Source organism: Astatotilapia calliptera, chromosome 3 (genome assembly GCF_900246225.1).
Source record: "Astatotilapia calliptera chromosome 3, fAstCal1.2, whole genome shotgun sequence".
Taxonomy (NCBI): Eukaryota; Metazoa; Chordata; class Actinopteri; order Cichliformes; family Cichlidae; genus Astatotilapia; species Astatotilapia calliptera.
Genome location: NC_039304.1, coordinates 1,973,893 through 2,000,811, shown reverse-complemented (window position 1 = coordinate 2,000,811; position 26,919 = coordinate 1,973,893). Strand labels below are relative to the sequence as shown.

Genomic DNA, 26,919 nt, shown 5'->3' with positions numbered 1-26,919 from the left:
ACGCTGACAGCACTAGTGGGAACTCAACAAATATGACTGCACATTTACTCCGACATCATCCTAGTGCAAAAGACAAGTGGAAGCAGACAAAAACAGCAAGCATGCATGCTACAAACTTTACCCGAGTCATTTAGACAGCCGTTAGCACATGATTCTCCTTATGGGGACCATCCATCCATCGTCAGTGTTGGGGAGTAACGGAATACATGTACCGCCGTTACGTATTCAAAATACAAAATATGAGTAACTGTATTCCGTTACAGTTACCGTTTAAAAAGCTGGTATTCAGAATACAGTTACTTTGTTGAAATAAATGGATTACACGGCGGTACTTTCCTGTTTCATTTTGTCGCGGGTCAGGACTGTTTGGGTTTTGTTTGACAGCTACGTTCTGTTGTTCCAGGCGGCAGCGTTACGGTTGCCATGGTTACAGGGCGACGCTCTCTCTCTCTCTCTGCGACTGTGTGTTTCCTGGGTGAGAGAGCGCCTTTTCGTTGTTGTTGTTGTTGTGCTAAGCTAACAGGCAGAATGCTACAAGCATAGCTCTAAAGAATGTAGCATCATGGGCAGTGTAGTCCGTGTTGCAGGGAGAATGGACTGCCATACACGTTATGGGTCTGTGAGCTCGAGGAGGGAGAAAAAGGGGAGTGGAAAGGTACGAGTTGTTATCGAGGAAAAACGGGAGCTGGAAGCATGTAAATGTAATAATAACCACTGCAGCCAAGAAGAGTGCCTGACGAGCCCAGCTGTAAGTAAGCTATTAAGACTCGACTATACACCGTGTTCGTGTTTTCCTCTGAAAACAATAAGTTCCGTTGGAGCAGTCTTTCAACGCCTCTCTCTGTCTCTCGCAAGAAAAGTTGACCCACACAACAAAGTAAAGCTATTTTTCGACTACGAGCCGACAGGGACCCCGCCGTATTAGTCAGAGGTCCCTTTACTACAGTTTGGAGTCGCGGACCTTCAGTAATAGTAATAAATCACACAGCAATAGTACATTCACGTTGTTGTAAAAAGCATGATAATATATTAAGTAATCCAAAGTATTCAGAATACGTTACTGTCATTGAGTAACATAACGGAATACGTTACAGAATACATTTTGGGGCATGTATTCTGTATTCTGTAATGGAATACATTTTAAAAGTAACCTTCCCAACACTGTCCATCGTCATCCGCTTTATCCGGGGCCGGGTCGCGGGGGCAGCAGCCTAAGCAAAGAGGCCCAGACCTCCCTCTCCCCAGCCACCTCCCCCAGCCTATCCGGGGGAATACCAAGGCGTTCCCAGGCCAGCCGAGAGATATAATCTCTCCAGCGTGTCCTGGGTCTGCCCCGGGGCCTCCTCCCGGTGGGACATGCCTGGAACACCTCACCCAGGAGGCGCCCAGGGGGCATCCTTGTCAGATGCCCGAACCACCTCAGCTGGCTCCTCTCGATGTGGAGCAGCAGCTGCTCTACTCTGAGCCCCTCCCGGATGGCCGAACTTCTCACCCTATCTCTAAGGGAGAGGCCAGCCACCCTTCGGAGGAAGCTCATTTCTGCCGTTTGTATCCGCGATCTCCTTCTTTTGGTCACTACCCACAGCTCGTGGCCATAGGTGAGGGTAGGGACGTAGATCGACCGGTAAATTGAGAGCTTCGCTTTTACACTCAGCTCCCTCTTCACCACGACGGACCGGTGCAGCGTCCACATCACTGCAGCTGCAGCCCCAATCCGTCTGTCGATCTCCGGCTCCCTTCTCCCATCACTCGCGAACAAGACCCCGAGATACTTGAACTCCTCCACTTGGGGCAGGAACTCATCGCCGACCCGAAGTGGGCACCTTATGGGGACCTGATATGTTTAATATGCTGCTGAGAATATAGCCCAGAAGAAGCGTATAGTATAGCTTTTATTTTGGAAAGAGACATTTCTCTGTAATGAACTCTCTTTTCCAAAGATGAGTGATTCCTCAATCAGATACAGGGCTTGCAAAATCGCTAGCCTGACCTCCTGGGGCTAGCGATTTTTCCAGTCGGGCTACCAAAATCTATCTCTGCCCTGCCCGTCGGCCTATCGTAGGAAGGAAAAATATATGTCAATGCTTTTGCATTCTTTCGGAAATGTAGCTGGGTAATTATGTCATTGGCATCGGTGAGCCACTGTCAATATGTGACATATTGAAATCGCGTTTGAATTTGCGCTTGTTTTTTTGCTTTCACTTGTTTCACTTTGCAATCGTGCGAACTGTGTATAGAGAGCGACAGTACTGATTGGTGAGTGATGATAATTTGTGCACCAATTCCTCTGACATCGTCTTATCAATCGTTAGCTTACTATGCAAACATGACAAGTGAAATCTCCCGCAGCAAGCTTAAACATGTGAGAGGTTGATCGCGCAGAGAATCGCTGAGCGTTATGTGAGTGCGTGTGTAAAAGCAGCAGGATATATATTGTAGCGGGTAAGGGCTGTTCGGGGTTCTGTTTGTACAGTTATGTTTTGTTTATGTTGCCATAGTGACGGGTGACGCCCTCTCGCTGCGACGGTGTGTCCTTCCGGGGTCAGAGGGCGCCCTGTGTGTTGTTGTTGTTGTTGTTGTTGCTGTGCTGTTGCCGCGCTGAGCAGTTAGCTAGCGGCAGTGTTCTTCTGCAGATGTTAATAAACGGCTGTGCTCCCTGGCTAGCTCACGGGAAGCAAGACCAAACGACACCTCCGTCTCCTCCTTGTCTGAGCTCGCCACAATATTTTAGTTCTGCTGAGCCAAATAAGACAGGTCGGGGTGAAGAAGTGACAGCCAAAGAAAAGCTTACCACAAAACGGAAAAGTTATGACAAATCAGACTATAAGGCAAAAAGAAAGTGCAGCTTTATGGTTTCATGGACAAAAGAATTTCTGTGGCTGCAATATGACGAGCTAAATAACCAGGGCTGCACATAAGTGGTCCGCAGGTGCGCATTCGCTGTCAAAATAAAAAACGGGCACAAGATAAGAAGTTGCAATGCATGTTTGCATACATAAGATTTTCAGGAGGACAGACATTTGTTTAGAACTCTTAAAGATGTCGAAGAAGCTCCTTTAAGCAATTACTGTGATGTTCCTCCATCTCCAAAGAAATGTCAGAAGGAGTCCGAACCACAAAAGAAGCGCGTATTCTCGGAAAAGTAGTTGCAGGAGGTGAGCTGGCTTCAAACAAATGATGAACGCACAGAGATGTGGTGCGGAATGTGCCGTGAAAATTTAATAAATGACAAATTAAAAAGGCATGAACATTTTTTTTTTGTATCGAAAAAATGTCCATCAGGGAGGGGAGAGGACAGCCGATGATCTTTTGTGCTGTCTTGACCATACTCTAAAGCCTCACTCTATCTGCCTTGGTGCAGCTGCCGTACCATACCGTGATGCAGTAGGTTAGCAGGCTCTCAATGGACGCGCAGTAGAAGGTCAGCAGCAGGTTGGAGTTCAGCTTGTACTTCCTGAGGACTCTCAGGATGTTGTCTGTCCAGGAGATGTCAGCAGTAATGAGGACACCAAGGAACCGGAAGCTGTGGACCTTCTCCACACACTCCCCGTTGATGTGAAGGGGGCCAAGTCAGTGCTGTGGCTGTGTCTCCTGAAGTCAACAATGAGCTCTTTGGTTTTCTTAGTGTTCAGTGCCAGGTTGTTTTCTGAACACCATGCTGCCAGCTTCAGGACTTCCTCTCTGTACTCTGCCTCGTCTCCCTTCGAGATGAGTGCGACTACCGTGGTGTCATCAGCAAACTTGATGATGAGATTGTTGTTGTGGGTCGAATGTGATGCTGTTAATGAAACACTTTGAATCAAAGCTGAAAGTCACATGTTGACCGTGCAGCTCCACACAGGATCTAAATAAAGGCTTTACTGAAGAATCGATGCCTCGTTTTACACGCAAAGCTTCTCAAAGAAGAAACAAAGAAGAAGACGCAGTCAGTGAATGTGACACAGACACATGAAGAAGTCAGACAGGTGGAGTAAAGCTGAGCTCTGATCCTGGCAGAGGGTAAAATCAATGGTTAACTTCTACAGTATCAAAATCCGTGTTAACGACAGAGACGTTTTACAGGCTCAGGATGGACTTCAGTCTTTTCTGGGTGTGACAGAAAGCACACATGCTAACACTGATATGTATATCCTGGTCCCAGTGACTTCACAGTCAATAAAACTGACCCTGCAGCTTCTGTTTGCCCAGTGTCACTGAAAATGCTTCCACAGAACTCAGCTGTGGGTGATTCTGAGATCACACCTGCTCATGATAAAGATCATAAGATTATATTTGAGATATTTTGTGTGGTCATGCAGAGAAGGAGTGAGAAGTGTGGGCAGAGTGAGTGAGATGAGCCTGAGGGAGCTTCACATGATCACAGCTCACCTACAGTCTCACTCTCTCTTTGTTTGCAGCTCCTGTGTGACTTTAGCTCCACCTGGTGGTCAGAGGCAGACACTCTCATCCAGATTTAAATAACTTTATTGGTATTCTTACACACAGTGCGGTAGGAGGGGTTAAACAGGAAGATGGAGGAAACTTTGTGATCCAGCTGGTCGTCATGGTAACGGTCACACAGTTTCAGTCAGGTGATCAGTGGAGTCAAATTGAAAGGATTTATGGGATAATAATGTTTCTTTGTTGTGAGCGTAAACAGGTGATGATCTAACAAAGAAAAACGCTTCAATAATGAATCACAGCGTTTATTTTACACATTATTTCATATTTTTAACATAAATGTTGTGTAGGTACTCACAGTATTTATTTCAAAGGGTCATTTTTATTATTATTTTTTATTCTCATTAAAGAACAGCATAATTTGGATTTTTCTGATCAGAGTGAAACTGAAATAATAAACTGAGCTTGGGTCAAAAAGCTCCAGCAGAGTGGAAACATCAGGAAACTCGACTGGTTTGATTATGAATGTTTGAATTATGCAGTGAAAATTAATACTGATTATTTCAGTGTTTAAAAGACCAACTCTGATTATAAACTGTGGGTAATAAACACCAACGATGAGCTTTACTATTGATTTTATTTTTACATATTTCCAGCAGTTTGTCTCTGTTACTGACTTTGACTCTGAGCCTGATCAGCAGGTTTACATAAATACGTAAGTCACACAGAGCCCATGTGAAGCAGGTCTGATTCATAGGAATAAACACCTGGTTAAATGTTCTTGATCTTCTTCTCGTGCACCTCTGGATCATTTTTACCCCAGCTGATATGCTCAGATCTGTCTAGAGCCCAGTCTGACCTCTGACCTCAGACTGACAGCAAACATCAACGTCTGCTTCAAACTGACTTGAATTTGTTGTGTCAGCTGATGGAGCTGATCTGTCCTCCTGCCAGCACGCACTGGTGGATCTGCAACATGAGCTCTACTCCCAGCATCAGACGGAGAACCTTCAGTGACACAGGAAACAGTCTCCACCCTCCAGATTCAGCAGATTTACCTCCATCTTTATAGACGCCACATGAATGAAAACCAAGTTCCAGCAGCTTCACAGCACACTGAGGAACATAAAGGGACTTCCAGTCAAACATCAGCCACACTGAAGCCGGTGCACAGGTGGTGTTTCTGATTTTCACACCCTGATTAACACAGCTTCACATCCACCTATCAGGAGAACTGAGTCCAAACACCTGTCAGGTACCTGGTTAAAGTTCACTTGTTGGTGTTTTGTTCATGTTGTAACCTCCACTGAGTCACATTAATCTTACTGCGTTTGCTTTAATTAGGATGGAAAGTATACTCCTTTCCTTCAAGATGTTCCAGATGTGAGGAGGTCCTGACTCCTGAGAGGTCCCGTCTCCTCAGGTTGAGCACCACTGAGTTAAATGTCTTCTCTATCTAAACACACACAGGAGGGAGCAGCAGCTACATTCATAAAATACACATTTCCAATTTCACAGTAAATATACTCATAAAATTATTTTCAGTACAGAGTACTAAGGAGCAGGCTTTTATTTTGAAATACAAATAGCGCTTATTGAGATACGGAAGCCTGTGAATGCCAAAAAACAAAGCCTAAAAGAAGAACTCTGGATTAAATAAAAATACTTTTATTATATATATTTATACTGGAGTGAGAAGTTTGAAGCATGATTGTGTTTTTTACATTAATTTTAAATTTAGTTTACTTGTGCCTTTATTTCATAAATTTCCAAAAATCATAAAACACAAGGATGTAATTCACAGCGGGGCTTAATATGTGATGATAAAAATTATAGTAATATATAAAAATAAAACTCTACGTTCATGTGATATTTGTGATTGTTTACAAAATAAAACCAAGTTATTATTTCCTAACTAGAAAAAAGTTTGTGCTTCTGTTTGTACGGATACACGTTTTATTGTTATACATATTTATGTGTTTCACAGTTTCATAAAATCTAGATTTTTATTTCTGCAGCTCCTCACAAACATTGTTTAATTAAGGAACTTCCATAAATCCCTACATGATTAACTAGGAAACAAACATATTTACATTTTAATGGTTTTACCATAAAAGTTTCCTTTGATACCAGCTTCAAACCTTCTCGTTATTTTTCTCTGTTTTTAACTGTTTTCGTGTCACAGTTTATCCATCTGAATATTTTACTGTATTAATGAAGATGTGAAGATTAATACAAGAATAAATATTTCTGATTATCTACAGTCTGAACTCTTCCTCATCTTCATCTTCTCGCCTCCTTCTTCACATTTCTTGGCTTGTTGCCCAGCAACGCGTCCATCTCGGCGATGAGGGGCGGAGTCAGCTGAGACAGCACCTGAGGGACAGAACAGGAAGTGGTTAGTGGCTACCAATCACAGGCCTCAGACTGGACCTCTGACTGGTTGTTTCCTGCTATCGCAGCATTTTTTGTCTTTAACAGCTGATTTTTTATTTAAAATGTGAACTTCCTGTCATATTTCTGTCTTTGCTGTAGTTTTAGCTGTTGTTTATTATTCTGCGTTTATTCAGAAACTGTAAACTTCAGTCAGCCATCTCGTCATAATAAACAAATATATATTTGTTTATTCCAGACTGAGGCTAAATCTGCATTAGTTCCCTCAGATGTTCCCCCGCTGTTTGGAGATCTTGAAGATCTCAGAAACGTCCCAGAAGCTGTAACGTGTACTCGGGGTTAAAGGTCAAAGGTGAAGGTTCAGTGCCACGTTGTTACCCTGACAGAGCCGAGGTTCTCCAGCAGCTGTTCTGTGTTGGAGACGCCGAGCAGCACCGAGCTGACGCCTTCACTGCGGAGACACCAGGCTGGCAAACACACAGAGACATCAGTTAATATCACACACACACACACACACACACACACACACACACACACACACACACACACTTGTGGTGCTGTAAGATTACCAATGGCCAGCTGAGCAGCCGTGCAGTTCAGCCTGTCAGCCAGCAGGTGGAGCTCTTTGATTTTGCTGAGCTGCTTCTTCCCCTCATCGCTGCAGAGGCGCTCCTTCAGCCAAGCATAGCCCTGCACACACACACACACACACACACACACACACACACACACACACACACGTATTGATCAGCAGGGTAACAGATGGCCTCATTGTGCTGCTCCGAGCTCTGATTGATGGTGTTTGTGCTGCTTGTACCTTCATGGCGGCTCTGGAGCTCTCAGGGACGCCCTCGTTGTATTTGCCCGTCAGCAGGCCGCAAGCTAACGGGGACCAGGTCATGGCTCCGACACCTGACAGACACACAGACCTCATGTTGGAGCACTTTTGTTAAACGGGTCTAAATTTAGAGGCGGACCTGAACAGCTGCTGTCCCCACAGACCTCGGCTGGGTCTCAGCGTCCAGTTAAAGACACAGAGCAACATTTCATCATCGCACCAGCCTGAGAGCTCATCAGTGACAGCTACTGACAGAACAACAGACACACAACCGCTGATCGCACAGCTGTACTCTGTCAAAGTGACCTGTGAGCAACAGTAAACATTCCCACACAACCCACAGCTCCCACAGCTCCCACTACAGTGTTTAACGCAGGTCAGCCTTCTACCTGGCCGATGAGATCAAAGAGATGAGATTAAAGCAGGTTCATGGTCAGTGTGTGACCAGGACCACAGCTAAAGAGTTGGCCAGGGGTGGTTCTGGCCCCTCTGAGAAACGTCCTGTCACATAAATGTAACCACAGCTGGAAGTTAGTGGAAGCTGGACGAGGTAAAAGCAGCCAGACGAGCCTCGAGCTGACAGCTTTCACCAGGGTGATGTTTTGAAATTGGCAGTAAAACCACCGTCATCATTCACTTGTCAGCTCATGAGCTCCGAAACCCTCCTTCCTGATTCTAATGAGACCAAATTTCCAAACTGAACATGATTTTTTTTATTTAGTAAGGCCTGGAGACCAGAAACACATCAGGGACAAGTTTACAGAGCCCCCTGCTGGTCATAAAGAGGAATGCATATTTAATGCACTCTAGCACTGACTCGTGTTTCAGACCTGCACACTGCAGCTGTCTGCTACTCAAAGGGTTGATGGTTTGAGTCCAGCTCCTCCAGTCTGCTGCAGCTCAGACTGCTCCTGGTTTACATTGATGATGCAGGACGTGGTTCATAAGGCCGAGCAGACATGTCCTGTAACTGTGCGATCATCACAGTTCTGTGTTCGGCTTTCTATAAGAAACCTCAGACACTGATGAGATAACTGAGAAACCGTGTGTGTGTGTGTGTGTGTGTGTGTGTGTGTGTACCGATCTTGTGGTAGAGTTCGGGCAGGTGCAGCTCCACTTTGTCTCTCTGGAAGTAGTGATACTCGGCCTGCTCGCACACCGGAGGGATCAGGTTAAACTGCCGCGCAATGGAGTACGCCTCCTGGTGGACACACAGGTGAGACACACTCGGGTGTTTCGTTAATGAATCTGTCCTTAGATAGAAGCTCATCTCTGTCTATATCTATTTATTTTAATATACAGTATCAGGAACATAAATGTCAAAGCTCAGAGTAAAGCTGTGCAGGTCCCACAGCTGTGAGTTGTGTTACCATGATCTCCACCACGTTCCAGCGCGACGTCCCCCAGTACATGGCCATGCCCTGCTCGATGACGAAGGTCATGGCTCGAACGATCTCTGCAAAAAGAGAAACCAGTGAGTCCCAGCTGCACACAGACTGAGGCTCTCTGCTCTGCTTCATCCAGAACAGGAAAAATGATGTTTTCATCGTGGTTAGACAGAACGCACTGAGACAGATAACGTTCCATTTCAAACTTTTACATTTGTCTGCTGCAGAGAAAGTTTCATTCACTAAACGTGATGAGCTGTAGCTTTCAGTTACTGAAAACTTGAAATACTGTTGTATTTTGTCTCCATGTGGAGCTACTTTGTTCACGTGTTTGTGCACGTGTGCTTGTGCACGTGTGCTTGTGCACGCTGACCCTCCATCGGCGCGTTCACGTCCGTTCTGTTGGCGAAAACGATGTCCACATAGTCCAGCTGTAACCTGGAGAGCGAGCCACGCAGACCTGCAACACACACGCAGATGGCCATTCTCAGCATGCCGCCATGATTCAATCAAATAATGAAATCAGTTTTATTTCCAGCCTGAAGGACACAAAGTGCAGCTGTCACTCAGCCCTGCAGCATCTGTGAGTTTGGCCCTCGCGGGCCTCCGTATGGCTCACACTGAATCATTTTCTCTCGTGCAGACGCTGAATTTTGTGTTTCTGATCAGCGCTGCACATGAAAGTGATCGGATGCTCTGCTGGTGTAAAAGCTGGAGGTGCGTGGGAAACGTGGTGGGCGCCTCCTCCACCTGCACCATCAGCAGGGACGCTGTGAGCGTGTGCATCTCTGACAGCTCCACGGAAACCTGCGTCTGCTCTTTCTGTTGTTTCTGCTGTTGTTTTGATGACTGGTTTTGGTGTGAGCTGACGGCAGGAATTATCTCAGACGACCTCGTGGAGGACGCTCGGAGGACTCGGGGGGTTTGAATGACGCTCAGCAGCAGCGCGGCGAAGGCTCGACGTCCTGGATTACTGCTACTTTATCCAGACTTAAAAGATCAGCACAGGAAGATTCTGCTGCTGGCACATCTGTGAGGAGCGATTCAAACACAGCCAGTGTAGTCCAACATAAAGAACCGGACCCTGTGAAGGTCCAGCAGTTTGTCTTTGTGGTCTGACCCTATCAATCAGCTGTGGTGTTACATCATCACCGACGTGCCAGCTAAGCTGTAACACTCAGAATGTTTGTGCGCTCACAAATCCTCAAAGTGCTGCAGAAAACAGACGAGCTGCACATTCTGCTCAAACAGGATGAAGCTGCTGTGTTCAGCTGCTCCCTTACAGACAGTCGTGCACACGTGTGACCGGGATCAAACCTGCAATCCTCTGATTGTGAGGTGAATGTTTAAACCATGAAGACACGAAGCCTCCGAATACTTCTTTCACTTCTGTCGTGTATACCAGCTGTTTTACAGGTGTAACATTTTAACAGATGGGCCCCTGGAGAAAGCTCCACCTCCTTTCTGCAGCCACTGTAGCTCCGCCCACAAATGTACCAACTGTTGTGTGAAGGTTGAGCATGTTTGTGTCCTTTAGAAAACCTCCAGAGAACGTTAGGACTTCCTGCTTTTACAGGACGAATCATAAAAGCAGAGCTGCTGCTAGATTAGTCTGACGCCTGGACCAGGCTTTACATCAGCGACACGAGCGGTGCATTTACTGTCCTGCTGCTCCAGCAGATGAATAAATAACTGGAGGTTTCCACGAGGCCGCGAGTGTCTGTGAGCAGCTGCTGCAGAGACGTTCATCAAAGATGAGAGTTTGTCAGCATCACGGCGACTTCCTGCCACGCTCTCAGGGGTAAATTTAGCACTTAGCATTTCAGAGAGTGATTTAAGTGAACTGAGCTGTTAGCAGCTTTCAGTGGGACGGATGATTGATGCTGCTCAGTGTGTGTGTGTGTGAATGTGTGTGTGTGAATGTGTGTAACTCCTAATCCTGTCTCGGTGTGACTGAGCCTCTTAAAGCCTCGACGACCTCCAGCAGCTGACAGAGGACACTGACTGACCGCTGACAGTAATTAGTCTCTGACTTTTCACCGCTCCGCCTCGCTCCGCCTCCTCACATGCGACTCTGAGCTGCAGAGTATCCGAGTAAATGTACTCGAGTTTTTCAGCGTGCTGTGTTTGTTGCTCCTCCACACCATTCAGAGCTGTGTATGAACTATGTGCAGAGGATGCTGGGTAATGTAGGAGAAGTGTGCAAATGGTGTGGAGGGTATTTACAATGTGTTTGAAGGGGGTTTACCTTCAATGATGTGTTTCCGCGACAACCCTCGCTCCGTCTCTGCCCTGTAAACAAACGAACAGTGACGTCACGGTGATGTCACGGTGATGACCTCACAGAAGAACTGAAACGTTAAACGCGCCACAGTCACGTGACTTTAACACTGAGCGTCTGTAATCTCATGCAGTCACAGTGCAGAGAGGACACTGTTACTGTCACTAATCTCTTCTTCTCTCTTCAGCTGCTCCTTTAGGGGGAGCTACACCAGCCCGCCTGCCTACACCTCCTCCGACCTCAGGGTCCTCTGTTACACCGACCGTCTGCATGTCCTCCACAAAGCTCCCCTCGGCTGCAGCAGGTCTCACCTCCATCTTTAAATCGTTAATTCTTTCACTCTTGCTGCTTCCTTCTGTCACACTCCAGTGCATGGAGAGGCGCTCCGACACTTGTCTCCGCCTACTCCACCCTGTTGTGTCTCTCTTCTTCACCTTCTTCTTGCCCTGACCCCTGGTAGACTCCCCCACCTTCACTCCCCCTGTTCCTGCACCTTCCTCCACCCGTCTCCCTCTCATTCACACACACGTATTCCTTGTGTGAATACCTCCACCTCTCCAGGCTCTCCTCCACCTGCTCCCTACTCTCACCACAGGTCTCAGTGTTGCCCACAGAGACTCCTGACAGACCTCATCCATCAGTCTGTCCTCCACCCCTAGAGAAAAGAGTTCAGAGCTGATTCCTGATATAATCCCGCCCCCGCCTTGACCTAAACCAATCATATAGCATGAAGTCCATCTTTCATATACAGTCTGTTGTCAGTGGTCATGAACAGTAAGAAAAATCTTTGTTTCCTGTGTCGTTGTAGCTTCAGCTGTTCCAGTTTTCAGTGTTTCCGACCGAGTCTTTGTGCTAGTCATTATATCTCACTGACCTATGGTGCAGAAGCACCTGTGACACACACATTCACACAGCTTCAGTCTGATGTATCTGCAGTCAGAGCTGATCTGAGAACAGTGCAGGCACTCGTGATTATAGTAATATGAAAGCATCACTCACTGTCCGCCCCAGTAGAGCTTAGTGGTCACCACATAACTGGACCTCCTGGTGGAGACACACACACACACACACACACAAGTTATTTCAGTGGTATTGCTGTTGCACCGCCATCAGTCAGTGTGAGAGATGGAGCGTGGTTGGAGGGAGGGGAGGAAACGATGGAGATTAAAATGAGGTGGAGGAGACGGATGGAGGGAAAATCTGCTGAGTCACACATCAACACGTCTTCAAGACAAAACACACGTTATTATTCTGGGAGTTTGGTCCAGCACAGCGAGCGACCTCGCAAACACAGCAGTGTGTGTGTGTGCGTGTGTGTGTGTATGTGCGTGTGTGTGTGTGTGTGTGTGCGTGTGTGTGTGTGTGTGTGTGTGTGTGTGTGTGTGTGGGTGCGTGCGTGTGTGTGTGTGTGTGTGTGTGTGTGTGTGTGTGCGTGCGTGTGGGTGCGTGTGTGCGTGTGTGTGTGTGTGTGTGTGTGTGTGTGTGCGTGCGTGCATGTGTGCGTGTGTGCGTGTGTTAATGTGAGTCATGCTGAACTTTTGTGTTTACATTAGCTGGACGCTGGTTTTTATGCTAACATGTAATAAGGTTGCTGTAGCAGCTGCTCTGTGCTTCACTGTGTCAGACACAATGTTTAAATCATTAACCCAACGTTATAAAATATCATATGTTTCACTTATTTATGTTCCAGCACTAAATTGCTCTCAGTTTACTTTAAAAACATGTTTATATACAATATGACATCATAATATAGTCAGTTCTCTCATTTTTGCTGTTAAAGATTTAGTGTTAGAAAAATCACTCACTACAAATTCAATACGAATTCAAAATTTTAAATAGGATAAAGATTAAAATTAAGCATAAGCTAAAAAAATGGATCAAAAGATCCCTGAAATTAGTATAGACTTAATATCTTCTTTTAAATCAATACAGTTATTTTTAAAAATGTAAGAAATCACAGAAACGAAAAATATCCCAAACATATATTGATAAAATTACAATTCAAAGTAAATATTATTAAATTAACTTTGTTAATAATTCTTATTGTAAAAAAATATGTTAATCGTATTTTTTAAAATAATGAAGAAATAAATAAATGTTTGAATAATGAGATAAAATGCGAAATAACATAATTTCCATTAATTACAGATTATTTCCAAACCTAAAAAAATCTAAAAAAATCTAACAAATTGTAATAAATTTAAATACAAAATTTATATCCCAGAAAAATGATGAAGTGAATACACAATGAAATAAATCAAATCAAAGTAAAATATTTAAGAGACACTAAAAAAAATGTAAAAACAGGACTAAACAGAAAATAAAGGATAACGCCAGCATATAAACACAGATTTAGTTCTTTAGGTAAAATATTATTTCACCAGTTTTAAAGCCAGAATCTCTCAATCCCAAACATTGTTGATATAAATGAAATGATTTCATTTCATTTAATGATTTTTCTTGGTTTCTCACAGGCTAACAGTGACCAGCTGGTTTACCTCCATCCTTTCTTCTTCAGGATGTTTCCCAGAGTCGTCTCCGCCCTGAAACACAAACTCACACAATCAAAGATTTACATCCAGATTTCAGACAATCTTATAAATGTAAGACATTTAACCTTAAAAATTCTTTAAGATAATTCATCTTTTGTGTATAAGCTGAATCACTCCATCAAAGAAACTCTTATGAGAGAAGAACTTGGAGGGTTTATTATAAATAGAATCTGAGGCCGGGATGCTGTTCAGAGTTTACATGTATGTTTCATGTCTCTGAGAGCAGAGGCAGAGGGGGTTTTTGTTTTTTAACGTGCACTCTGCGACGCCCCCCGGCGACCTCCACTGTGTCCATGCAGCCGCCCTGCAGCGGTCTATACATCCTTTCTTATGGACTAATTAAGGCTGCGGTGCAGCGAGGTGGACGGGAACCAGCTGAGATCAGACGAGCAGACAGTCGGTACTGTACCTCCCCGAGGCGTAAACCTCCACTGTGTCGAACAAATTCACTCCGCTGTCGTACGCCACCGTCATCACGCTCTCTGCCATCTACACACACACACATTAATACAAGCACAGATCTGCAGAAGTGGTTATGTAATATGTGTTCATGCATTTAGCACACACACACACACATTCCTGCATTACTAGCAGTGGACCGTCTGTCTGCACTGACCAAGTGAGGACCTCGTTTCTTTGGAAATATAACTTAAATCTATTTTTTAATGTAATTTCAAACTAAAATGAAACCTGACAAACAGCTTTTTGATTTTTCCTTCAAAACTTTCCAAGCAGGAACTTTGATTTCCTGTCTCCGGAGCCTCGGTCGCCTTCAGTGGAGCCAAAAATGGACATGAAAGGATGTGAAGCAGTTGTTAAAGACGTTCTTATAAAAGTACAGCTGCTTTAACTATATTATTTTTAACATTTAAACATGCTGACGTGACTCAAATATTCCCAAAATAATCACAGACGCTTCATCATTGAATAAATTAATTGTTGCATATAATACACCTCTGACAATAATAGATATATGGAGAGTACAGGTGAACTGTAAATGGCAGAAAAAAGGTCAAACCTAGAAGAGCCACGTTAAAAGTATATACTGACTTCAAATAAATTCACTAGACATCCTGTAGCTTGGTTTTAACTGAACCCTTTTGGTTTGCAGGTCCTCCGTTGGTGAGTGGCAGTAGCCAGGTCCACATTTGTGTAGGTAAACAAACACACCAACACTTCGTACCTCGTCAGAGATCTGAGAACCAAATGTCACCCATGTTCCTGTGAAGACAGAAAAAAGTAACACTGACTGTGTGTGCTGGATATATGGAAATGTGCTTACAGTGTGTGTCTGCTGCAGCTCTCACCCAGTCCTAAGCAGGACACTCTCAGCCCAGATTTCCCAAGATTCCTGCAAAACAACCAAATCAGCAGGTCCACTGATGGATCATTACACCAGACTAACCCTCCTGTTACATTAACAAATAAATTCATTTATTTATGCATCATTTAAAGGCACAATTAGAACATCGTTCGCAGACTGTAAATGCTGTTTTATAGATTTGTTTTTGAACTACATGGATCTGTTTTCCGCACACATCCGCATCATTGTAGTTTGTGTCTCCAGATTCATATTACACAGTCATGATTCAGTTTTTGCTAAATAAATGATGACACGGTGTAATGTGTCCTGTGTTCATCTGAGGCTGTGTTTAGGTCAGAGTGTTTAATTTATGTCCTGATACATAAACATTTAGAACTTAAAAAGGTTTAATTTCTTTTATACTTCACTGCACTGATCAGTGTTCATGGTTCCAGTTTGACTGATGTTTCGATCAAGTTTAGTGCTTATTTTTAATGGTTTAACAATCGATTTGTTCTTATTGCTGCTGCTGTTGTTCTTCATTGAGTTTCACATCCTGTGGACTCAAATTCCACTTTCTTGGTCTTCAGTTTGTTGCAGCGGTTCTTGTTCTGCTCTGCAGCCTCAAAGAGCTCAGCACAGAGACACTTGAACCAGAAATCCACCTTAGCAGGAACAAAGACTTCTATCATCACCGGTAAGATAGCGGAGCTGGGATGGCCACAGGGTGAGTCTCTGAGGAGCACCACAGCAGTGACCTCATGGGCCTGCTGGCTGGGAAACGTGAGATGGCTGGTGATTGCTTATTAATGTTCAAAATAAGTTCATGGAGACTCCTCAGTATTCTTTCTTTTTTTAAATCAGCCCATTTTACAAGCACTCTTTAAATGACCGTAACTCAGTTAGCATTTGTGCCAGAGAGATTTAAATGGTTTCAGAAAGAAGAAAAGACAAGCTTTACGGGTATATTTGATGTAGAGCAGCGGTCTCCAACCTTTTTTGCGCCATGGACCAGTTTAATGCCCGACAATATTTTCACGGACCGGCCTTTAAGGTGTTGCGGATAAATACAACAAAATAGTACCGGTACCGAAAAAAAGAAAATTTATTCATAACACACGTGAAAAGACCCAGGAAAACTGAGTAAATGATAAAAACGATAACAAAATAACGATGAAAACCGATGAAAACCCTGAAAACTATACATTGCACACCTGAGCCTCAACTCTCGCGGCCTGGTACTGGACCGAGGCCCGGGGGTTGGAGACCGCTGATGAAGAGCATGAAGCCTTCTGAAGGTACTGTCGTCTGAGTACAGGCAGAAGAATCAGCTCTGCCTGCAGTTTACTGTGTGCGCTTCACTTTACTGTAACTCCTCATAACCACTTTGGGCTAGAATAAGTTGAGCTCCCAGTCAGAAATGGAGTCTGGAAAGTCCCATCAACTCACATTTCCAACTAAGCCAGAACAGCTCCAAGTTAACAATTCAAGATGGCGGCACTAAAGGTCAACAGTACCAAAACTTTAAGGTGTACTTCTACCGTTACATACCTGTGACTCAGGAAGTAAGCAGTGCACTGATCGGACTCTATGAATGTTCTGCACTGATGTTTTTTTAAGTGCAAAACAAATGAGTGTTATCATGTATTGCTGGTGATACCTAAAAAGTCACGTGTTTCCTCGCTTTATCTGGAACACACTAACTCGGGTTTGACATCATTCCCAAGTTCAAACATCCGTGCTCCGATGTATTTAAGTCCACTCAGTCTGTATGATCATTAAAGGGGTAAATGGACTGCATCATTGTCCTGGACAGAGAAAGATGCTAGTTTCAGCTAGGAACAGTCAGGAACAGTCAGGAACAGTCGGGAACAGTCGGGAACAGTCAGGAACAGTCGGGAACAGTCAGGAACAGTCGGGAACAGTCAGGAACAGTCGGGAACAGTCAGGAACAGTCGGGAACAGCAGGTACGGCAGCAGGTAGCTCCGCATGTTTGATTAGGCAGCTTTATGCTGAATCCAACCCCCAAAGGGATTTTGAGATCTTTCACTTGCATTAAATACCAACATTAGCTTTGTATGCAGACGGTCAGCGTTGTAGCTTTATCGATGATTTGATCGCGTTAGCGTCTAATTGATTTGTTGCTCTTGTCAGGCTGATACAGTGATGACCACTGTATCAGCCTGACATATAAACCACACGCAGCATCAACAGCCTCCACGTGATTTCATTGGTCATCACCTTGTTAATGTGCTCAGTGGCAATAAAGCACACTGAGGTCATTCAGGGCCAGACTGAGGTCTGCAGCCAGGCTAATGAGGACTGCTGCCGCTGCATTTAGGGAGCAATAGCAGGAAGATTTAAAGTCACTGTTGGAGTCAGCAGCAGTGCATGATGGGAGCTGTGGTCATCAGTCAGCATGATTTAAAGCTTTATGTCGAAACCAATCAACTTATCGGACAGTGTGATTACAGCAGTGCCTTTAATTTAAGCAAACTCGCTGTACATTCATCAACATGAGTGTGAGGTCAGAGGTCACAGAGCTGAGGCTGATTAACGCTGTGCAGATGGTACAGAACATACATGAGGGAGGGAGCGCATGTTTCATGTCAGGATAAAAAATACCACAAACAGCAGCTTCAGACGGCGCTGCTAAAAATACCCCCAACAGCAGCAGCAGCTGACCAATCAGCTGTGTTTTTACTGACGTTTACAGTTTTCACACATCAAACACAGCCAGACACAAACATCCAAACATCAGCCGGCCGCTTTAGAAACACCTCCACCTCCCCTCTGTTCAAGTCTGGCTCTGATGAAATGACCTCCAGTCTGAAAACCAGCGACACGCTTCAGTGATCGAACAGAAAGAGACTCAATTAAAGTCTGACACGTAAACTGACTCGAGTAATTCAAGTCTGCAACACTCATTCACATCCAAGACCGAGGCGCTTGTGTTCGAGATCAAACAAAGGCTCACATCGAAGTGGAATAAGTATAAATCCATGACATTTACCTCTAAGTCTGAGGCAAGAAAACAAGATTCACATGCAAGTTACCAAGTCTTACACCAGCTCATTGAGGTTTCAACAATCGAATTCAAAGTCGAGTCTGAAATCATCAATGATGACTCAAATATGAGTCCAAGCTGAAAACATATTCATGTTAGTGTCCAAGTTAAAGTTAAGTCTAGGAACACGTCTGAGCTGAAAACATCCAAATTCACATTAAAATTCAAGGTCAATCCAGCAGTTTTTAAAAACTGCACTTCAAGTATTTCATTGAGTTATTTTACAGGAGTAAAGCCTAAAGTTAAGGACACATCCAAGCAACAATAATTACAACCCAAGTCCTGATTAAAGTCAGCAGTTTAAAAAACGCAGTCTGAGACCAAATTACTGGACAGAAGCTGTTTACAATGTGCACATCAGATAGATTACATTAAAGTACAAGTCAGGTTAAATAGATAATAATTGATATATATACATATTAGAGTCCAAGTTCGTTCCACCGTCTTCAAACAAGTCAGCACACAGTAAGAGTTTATCATGCAGTTCAAAGGCATTATTTCCAAGTCTGGGTCAAGTCTAAAATCAATTACAGTCAAGTGAATCATGCATGTAGTCCAAGTCCACAACCAAAGCGTGATTTAGACTTCTGCAGGAAATCTATACTGTAACTTGTGATGTAAGTGGAAACCTCTTTTAACCCAGCCGCATTCTCGGGAGGCTCACGTCAGGTGACGTGGAAGAATATGGGGCTAAAAGGAGTTTCCAGTTATGCCCTGAGTTTTGTCGTTGATTTCCCGCAGACGCATAATTCAAGCTTGTTTCTCAAATAAAGTCATTTTTCATCTTGAGACAACAGGATTCATACCAGATCCAAGCCACTGGTTTTAAAATGTAGTCTTAGCCCAAGACATGAAACCAAGCAACACTATCATCAATACTCCTTCATAGCCGGATGTCAATAACGTGCTTCATTGTAAGTCTTGTAAACCATTTCTGTGCCTACGTGTGAGCTCCGGTCTGAGTTCGTCAGTCTTGCTCTGGCTGTGACAGTCCAGGTCCTCAATAATCACGTTTAAGAAAACTGGCAAGTCAAATGTGATTGATATTATATGTTTGATTGAGTCCAAATCATAGACGTTCATGCACACGTCTGAGACATTAAGGCCCAGGTTAGTGTCAGTAGAGTCCGAGTCACTTGTGCTTCAGTCAAAATCAAGTCATTGATGTACGTGAAGTCAGGATCAACAGGTAGAAAGACACGGAGATTCTAAGTCATCGGTTTTAGTACCTGAGACCAAGCTTTCAATGCTAACATGAGAATCATAGTCAGCAATAGTCATGTCAAATAAACATCCAAAGTTTCATGTCCAAATGCAAATCCTGACAAAATCATTAGATGGGACCCTTTTATGTCAGTGATGAAGTCCTGGTGTTAGATTTATGTCCACGTCCACTTTATTCTTGGTCTGGTACAAGCTCTGATCTTCATATGTGAGTCATAATCTGAAAGTGAGTCAAGCAGACGTCCGAGGTACTCGTGAGTCTGTGCCCAGGTTGGTGTCAGCTCACGGCATGTGCTTCATGTTTATGGTGACTGATGTTAACGCCTGAGTCCAGGTCACAGTCCACGATGAATTCATCAATATTCAATCAGGATCAATTCTGAGCCTCGCTTTGAGTCATCAATATCTGAGAGACGAGTCGCCCTGAGACGCACACTCGTATCAATATCTGGCTTCAGACCATTAATATTTAACCCGACTAATCAGTATTCAGACTACATACATGTCACCTGATCGGCTCTACCAAACGCATCAATCAGCAATATAGAATCAATGCCAGGGAGGGGGCGGATCAATATCTCTGATCGGTTTGCTGTACTAGCTCGTTGTTGCTGGTCCTGGCAGAACGACCCCGGGTACACAAACGCACACACACACGTGTATGAAACATGAACCTGAGTCACGCTCTGCACCTGTCGGGTCACATGACCACCTCTTTGTGTCACTCTCACTGCCTCACCTGTACTTCATGTTGCTATAACGCCCGAGGGCCTCCTTCATGTGGGCGTGGCCTAGCAGGGTGTTCCGCTCCGAAGGCTCGGCCCTGACCTTTACCTGGCAGATGGGGGCGCTGCTGGTGTTTGCCGCCGCCCTCCGCTCCTTCAGCTGGTGCTCGCTGGCCCCTCCACCGCCCCCACCTCCTCCCATGTTACATGCTATGGACACCTGCATCCTGATTGCCGCGGTAACGAACCTTATGATTATACAAAGAGTTCTAAAGTCTCAAAGCATGATGAGGAGACCGCCGCTGCCGCCAAGGATGCCAGTCGCTATGGTTACGATGGAAAGAATTCATGAGTGGGATGTCAAGTTTGAGTCCACCCGCTGCGTTTGAGCCAATCAGCCAATCAAAGAGATGCAAACAACTTTCCTTCAGTGTGTCCGTCTGTCGGACACCACCGTCCCACAGCAGGAGCCCCGGGAGCACAAGGAGGAGGAGGAGATGATGAAGAGCGTCCCAACAAAGAAGAAGAAACAGAGACGAGGGAACACGATGCAGAGATGAACGCAGGAAGAAGAACTGGGCGTCCGTCCGTCCTCTGGACTGTGCCGCTGAGCAGGAGAGGGGGAGAGAGGGAGCCCCTCCCCCGCCTGTCATTATTCAGAGCTGGTTGGCTGCACACTGGCCGAGCGAGCATTCAACAAAGAAAGAGAGAGAGGGAGCGCGAGGGCTGTCACTGTGCAGAGAGCACTGTGATAATTGCTACTGTCAGACAGCATCATGGGAAACATGCTGTTAATGTTAGCGAGCTGGAAGCAGCTGAAGGATCTCACCTACAGCCCCAGCACACCTGAGCCTCCTTCATCTGCATCGCATTTAATGAGAAACATGCAGATTAATGCCTGCAAGAGGCAATCGCGACCTGCAAAGAAAAAGAATTAAAAATGTCCCCTCATACATCAGCTATTAAACCCCGGAGAGCGATTGCTGAACAGCAGATAGACGCAAGCAGGAAAAAGCAAAAAGACAACTGTGAAAAAATAAAAAATGACAGAAAAAACAAACAATAATGGAACAAATTTGACAAAAAAACCCAACAAAAACAGAAACAAGAAGGAGAAAAACATGAAAAGGGAATCAAATTGATGCAAGAAATGAAGAAAAACAACAACAACAACATGACCCCCCAACAAAAACAACCTCTAGGAAAAACAACAGCAAAAAATGTAAAAACTCATAAAGGGTCCTAAAAAGCCAATTAAGTCTAAAAATGATAAAAAAACAAAAATGATTTAAATGCCTCAAAGGCACATACAGTTACATGGAGGGGACTTTTCCAACTACACATGCCCTCAAAGGGTCACAAAGCTAGCACAAGACAACCCGAGAGAAGCAAAAACGGGGGGAAAGCTACTACAAAAGAGAAAACATGGACAAATAAGAAACGTTTCAGATTTTCAGTGAAATTACAAGTCCATAAAAAAAACTACAAACATCATGGCTGCTTGTTTTTGCTGTCACTGATAACAAAACAGCGCCACCTGTGGCCGCAGGAGGAACTACAAGACAAGCTCCTGAAGCTTGGAGGACTCAAATAAACTGAGAGAAGAAGAAGACACATGAACCCTTCTCGTATCCCTGATGAAAGTTGATTTTTGGCATTGGTTTAATTTCTCAGGATGTTTCCTGCACATGACAAGATGATGAAGACCCTCCCCCACTCCTCTTCCTCCATCGGACACACTCGTGTGCGCTCATAAATGCGCTGCAGCAGTGCATTAGATGTGAGTGCAGACTCGGCAGGACGCCCGAGGCCAAAGGTTTGGTGTCACTAATGTGGATTACAAGAGTAGCTGCACACTTAGGCGCTGCCTCCATCTCTTCCTGCTCCATCACAAACACTTCACCACAGAAAAGTGGCTCCACGAACCTCCGAGCGATCAGGAAGTATCATCATCAAACCTTCATCTTTGTCTGCAGGCTCCTCTCAGCAGAGACAGCCCGTCACATACACGCTAACGTTTACTAACGAAGGTTTCTGCCTGCATTCTGTCTGTTCGTCTGTTTGTGTTTTAATAGTAAGAAAAGTAGCTTTTGTTCTGCCATCATCACTCCTATGCAGAATTAGAATTATTAGTATAATTATTATTATTAGTAAATAAATTTCAGTGTTTATTTGAAAAGCCGTGGTTTTTCTCAGTGTTTATTTTGAAAAGGCGTGTTTTTTCTCGGTGTTTATTTTGAAAAGCCGTGGTTTTTCTCAGTGTTTATTTTGAAAAGCCGTGTTTTTTCCTCAGTGTTTATTTTGAAAAGCCGTGTTTTTTCCTCAGTGTTTATTTTGAAAAGCCGTGTTTTTTCTCAGTGTTTATTTTGAAAATAGCACATTAATATATTTTTTAAAGCTGATAAATAATTTTAACTAATTCTTCATTCAGAAGTCCTATTTCAAATCTGTCCAATTTAAGTGCTTAAGTCAGGTGTAATGATTATTATTATTTTTTATTATTATCATTATTATTTTTCACGCTATTTTTGTAAAACATTATTTTAATTTTATTGAATCTTTTCGAAAATAACACATCTCTGTTCCCATATTATATATTTTTTAGATTATTACAGGTTTAAGACACGTTTAGACATATTCTTTCTTTTTTATTACAGTGAGCATCCATAGAAAATACAATTCAAAACTGGAAAAACTGACTTCTTTTTCTTCTGTTAGAGGTTTCATTGGAAATCTATCAGCTTAATGCTAAGTGGTCTGATGACTTTCAGTTATTAATAAAAATACATTGATGGAAAAATCAAACCCATTCAGAGCTGCCATTAAAGAAGAGTGTAGTTCTGAGTGATTTGATTTCTGGCCTCTACTGTTTTATTATTATGTAAACATCTGTGTTGGGTGTAGTATTTAGCCAGTGGCACTAACTCTCCAGTGGAGACGTCCCAATGGAAATCTGATGAAACACTGAGCTTATTTTGTTTTTTTAATGAGGTTTACATGGACGTCTGTCACCTGTTCTCTCACTGAGGATCACTCTGTACTGAAACCCAATGATTTTACAGAAGGTTGTCAGACACAGGCAGGACTGTGTTTGGTAATGTAGCGTGACCTCGGTCTGCAGAACAAACTGGTCTGTTCATCGACATATTGATCAGGTATCGGCTCGCGTGCTGCTGCCAGCTGCTCACATATTTACACTGTTTCAGTTTTATATATGATAACATTAGCTGAAGTCAGGGATGATGCAGCGCTCACTCTGAACACACACACACACACCGAGCTGATAAACGACTGGAGCAGAAAGTCTTTAATAACAGAAATGTGACTCAGCAGCTCCAGGAGCCAATCAGAGTGAGCCGAGGAGGACACCACACACCGGTCTGACCAGTAACAGCTGCTCTCCAGGTTAACCAGTTCAGCTATCTTCACATTAAAACCAGCTCATCACTGTAGCCCAGTAAAACCAGTTCAAACTGCCATGTGGTTCAAATTATGTGTTTCAGTGTGCCTGTGCCCTCTGGTGGTTACTCCGTGTTACTGCACCTGTCTTTTATGTCACCTGTATTGCATGTCCCTCTGCTCCATGGTGATGTCACACTCCTTCAGGTAGATCTCAAGGCGTCGCCTCTCCATCAGCCTCCGGGCGGCCTCCAGGATCTGAGATGCCAGCACCGACTCATCTTTCTCCTTCACATCCTTCTTCACTTCCGTTTTCTCTGCTTTCCCAGAAATCCCCCTGTTTACTTTGGGCTTCTTGCTGAAACCATAGAGCTCCTCCACTGACAACTTTCCAGCTTTTCCTGCTACGGCTGCTGAGGGTCCAGCGGCTCCTGCGGCTGACGCCCGACCCGCAAACATGGCTGACACTGAAATGATAAAACAGGCCTTACGTCAGCAATTTAACCCAGGAACCCATTAGCTGTGTGGTATTGTTTCGTTTATTGTTCCAGGCTTTAGATGTATAATTTACAAGTTTGCAAAATGCTGCCTGTGTGTAGCTACAGTGACTGATCCCACAGTCTTACCAGCCTTCCTGCAAATGCGGTCTATCCAAGACACTGTGACAATCAGGGTACAGAAACTTCCAGAACAGAAAGCTAAACGTTTGAGTCTCTGATTTCTGTACTCTGGCACAAGAACATCCTGTCATACAGAAGCTTTTTCAGCAAACTTAAAATGATCGTGCATGTACCTTCTTGACACATAACGATGCAGATGGGTCACACATTTGTAACAAAGGATAAGTACAGCAGCTTTCTAGTTTGAAAAATAATAAAATTACACCTGTATGGATGATGTCCTGCTTCGCTGTAACACAATTTACACATCTGAGCTCCAATGTAGCAGTTTAGACTTTCACGGTTTTCCCTGCTATTCCTGGCTGTTGTTTTAATACCAGCAGAATGTTTTTGTCTTCTGCTCTAGGCTGTGGCTACTCCATAAATGACAGGTCGCTGTCATGAGGTTACCACAAGCCAACAGATGGTGCTGCTGTGGTTCTTGTATTCAGTTTAGGGTCTGGAGTCCCACAGGGCTCCATTCTTGGTCCTCTACAGTTTCATTTCTACATGTTTCTCCTTCATCAGCAAACACACAATCATTTATCAGAGCTGTGTAGATGATGCCAGCAGCAGCTGCCTCAGGATTACAGCGTCACTTCAGATGCTGGAATTATATCAATCTGTAATAGACTCCACATTAGCTGTAGTGCATATACCTGCTTACAGAACTTATTTTTATACTCATGTCTGCCTCAAACTGTAGCTGACCTGACCCTTACAGCTAGATACACTTTCTGCTTTGTCAAACAGTTTTGTTGATCCTTGTCTACTTTTAACAGTCAGTTTAATCCTGATTTGTGCTCTACACACAAACTTCACCTTTAATGATCAAAAGCTAGTTTTACAGCATGTGCATGTCGTACCTGTTTGTCTGGTTCCTGTCGCCCGCAGCGTCCGTCCACCTTCATCTGTCTGTCTGTGTCCCTGCTGCTGCTCTCATATTAATCCCGTTGGCCTGATCCCACCAATCAGAGAGCAGATATCATGTCTGTCTGATTCAAAAAACCAAAAGTCTGAGTACAGATGTTAAACATGGCGTCCTGCCCATCAACCTCATGTATCTAGCTCTAATCTCTCACACACACACTCACACACACACTTAAGTCTTTTTAAATAGAGAGAGGACAGTGGTAGAGTGAGATAGAGAACCTGTCCTGGTTCAGGGAAGGCCCTGAATGCACCACGCAGCAGTGGATTAACCTATTTGTGTTCCTGCGTCCTCTAAACGTTCATAAAGCCGAGGCTTCCTTCACAGCAGCAGCTCGAGTGACGTGTGTCTGATACAACAGTACACACACGGTGGAGGAAACATCTGTAAACATCTGTTGTGCTTTTATCTTCATCTGTGTGTAATCCATCACATCATCTGTCCGAGCGGCAGCAGCCTCCACCTGCTGTCCACAGATTTCATTTTAAACCCTGAGATGCAAACATCTGGCAGAGACGGCACACACACAGAAGTTATAATAGCCCTGTGTTCACTGACACCTGAGGGAAACCCCCATGACCACAGGGTGGGGTTTTACGGCTGCCTTAATATGTCCCCTCCTCTCCTCCACATTGAGAGGAGCTGGTTGAGGTCGTATGAGGAGGCCAGCCGCAGGACATGATGGAAATTATTATCTCTTTATTATTTTTATATACAGATTGTTATATCTCAGACGAGTGAAGGGAAATTGTTTCACCTGCTCACACTGATTTTTCTTGCTCGTTGTGATTCCTGTGACGGTAACACTGATACTTTTTGTTTCGTGAGGTCAAGTTTTGCACGTTTAACAGTGTTTTTTTCCACATTACAATCCTGGCAAAGGACCGTACCATTTTCAGGGGCAGGGATGTTAACCTGAGTCACAGTAACTGCACACGTTATTTAAAGTGTTGTAAACTCAGACATTTTAGGGTAAATAAATGTTTCTGTGGCTTTAATACTGAACTGCATGTGTCCATATTACTCAGTCACACCTGAATCCTGTGTTTAATCAGCACAGTTTAAGTCCTGTATTTATATTTCGTTTACACAGGTGATCCCACTGACACTCGGTGTCTCAGTTACAACACAGACCTGTTTGACCTCGATCTGCTGACACAGAGGTCATCCAAAGGACTGCGGCTGTGCTGCATGGGTGTGGATAAATCATGGATCCTGACCAGCCTCTGCAGTTTGTAGCTGCTCTGACACACACACAGGAAATCTTTACCAGCTCACAACACCTGCTTGATTTTAGATTTAACATCCAGATTGTATCAGATTGTATTCCTGCCTCGCACAGGAATCCACCGAGTTTGAGAATAAGTAAAGTGTTTTAAATCTTAGTTTATTTTTACAAAGTGAGGACAAGGAGAGGAAATCTTTATAAGTTGAGGACATTTTTAGATTCTTGGACACTTTCCTGTAAAGAAACAAAAGCACAGATTTCTCTGTGAGCACAAAGATCAGTGTTTAAGAACCGTACAGATGTTGGAGAAACACGGACCATTGTATCTGAATACACCAGGGACTTTTGTTTATGAGGACATTTTTAAGTCCCCACTTAAAGGCAGAAATCCCTGTGAAGTGGGGACTTGAAAGATTTCTTGAGGACAGGGTTTAGTCACTGTAGTGAGGACATTTCTACATGTAAGGACATTATGATGGATACAAAAGTGCTACATAAACATGTTTCCTAGTCCACACATCTGTCTGCAACTGTCTGTCTGTCTGTACT

At 44.0% G+C, this 26,919-nt stretch overlaps 1 protein-coding gene across 2 annotated transcripts; it reads right to left on the bottom strand.

Annotated features, from left to right (window-relative positions):
- Window positions 1-6,032: 6,032 nt before the first annotated feature.
- On the bottom strand, window positions 6,033-25,280 carry LOC113016061 (voltage-gated potassium channel subunit beta-3-like). Of its 2 annotated transcripts, XM_026158559.1 has the most exons (15): window positions 25,078-25,280; window positions 23,713-24,019; window positions 15,141-15,184; window positions 15,017-15,054; window positions 14,243-14,322; window positions 13,780-13,824; window positions 12,281-12,325; window positions 11,249-11,292; window positions 9,374-9,460; window positions 8,983-9,068; window positions 8,693-8,813; window positions 7,592-7,686; window positions 7,344-7,464; window positions 7,153-7,241; window positions 6,033-6,756 (listed from the first exon to the last, which is right to left on the bottom strand). In XM_026158559.1, the coding sequence occupies exons 2-15, from the start codon at window positions 24,009-24,011 to the stop codon at window positions 6,664-6,666; spliced, it is 1,287 nt and encodes a 428-aa protein (XP_026014344.1). In that variant the 5' UTR covers window positions 24,012-24,019; window positions 25,078-25,280; the 3' UTR covers window positions 6,033-6,663. The 2 variants fall into 2 exon arrangements, with proteins under 2 accessions (XP_026014344.1, XP_026014353.1); XM_026158568.1 differs by lacking the exons at window positions 23,713-24,019; window positions 25,078-25,280 and adding an exon at window positions 20,168-21,170.
- Between the last annotated feature and the right edge of the window lie 1,639 nt (window positions 25,281-26,919).

Bases quoted from the DNA above. Each gene is read 5' to 3' on its own strand.
- LOC113016061 (XM_026158559.1), bottom strand. From the start codon at position 24,011: ATGTTTGCGGGTCGGGCGTCAGCCGCAGGAGCCGCTGGACCCTCAGCA. The intron at 14,323-15,016 runs GTACGAAGTGTT...GTGTGTGTGTAG, and splicing joins GTTCTCAGATCTCTGACGAG to ATGGCAGAGAGCGTGATGAC. The intron at 11,293-12,280 runs GTGAGTGATGCT...GTTTGTTTACAG, and splicing joins AAGCTCTACTGGGGCGGACA to GGCAGAGACGGAGCGAGGGT.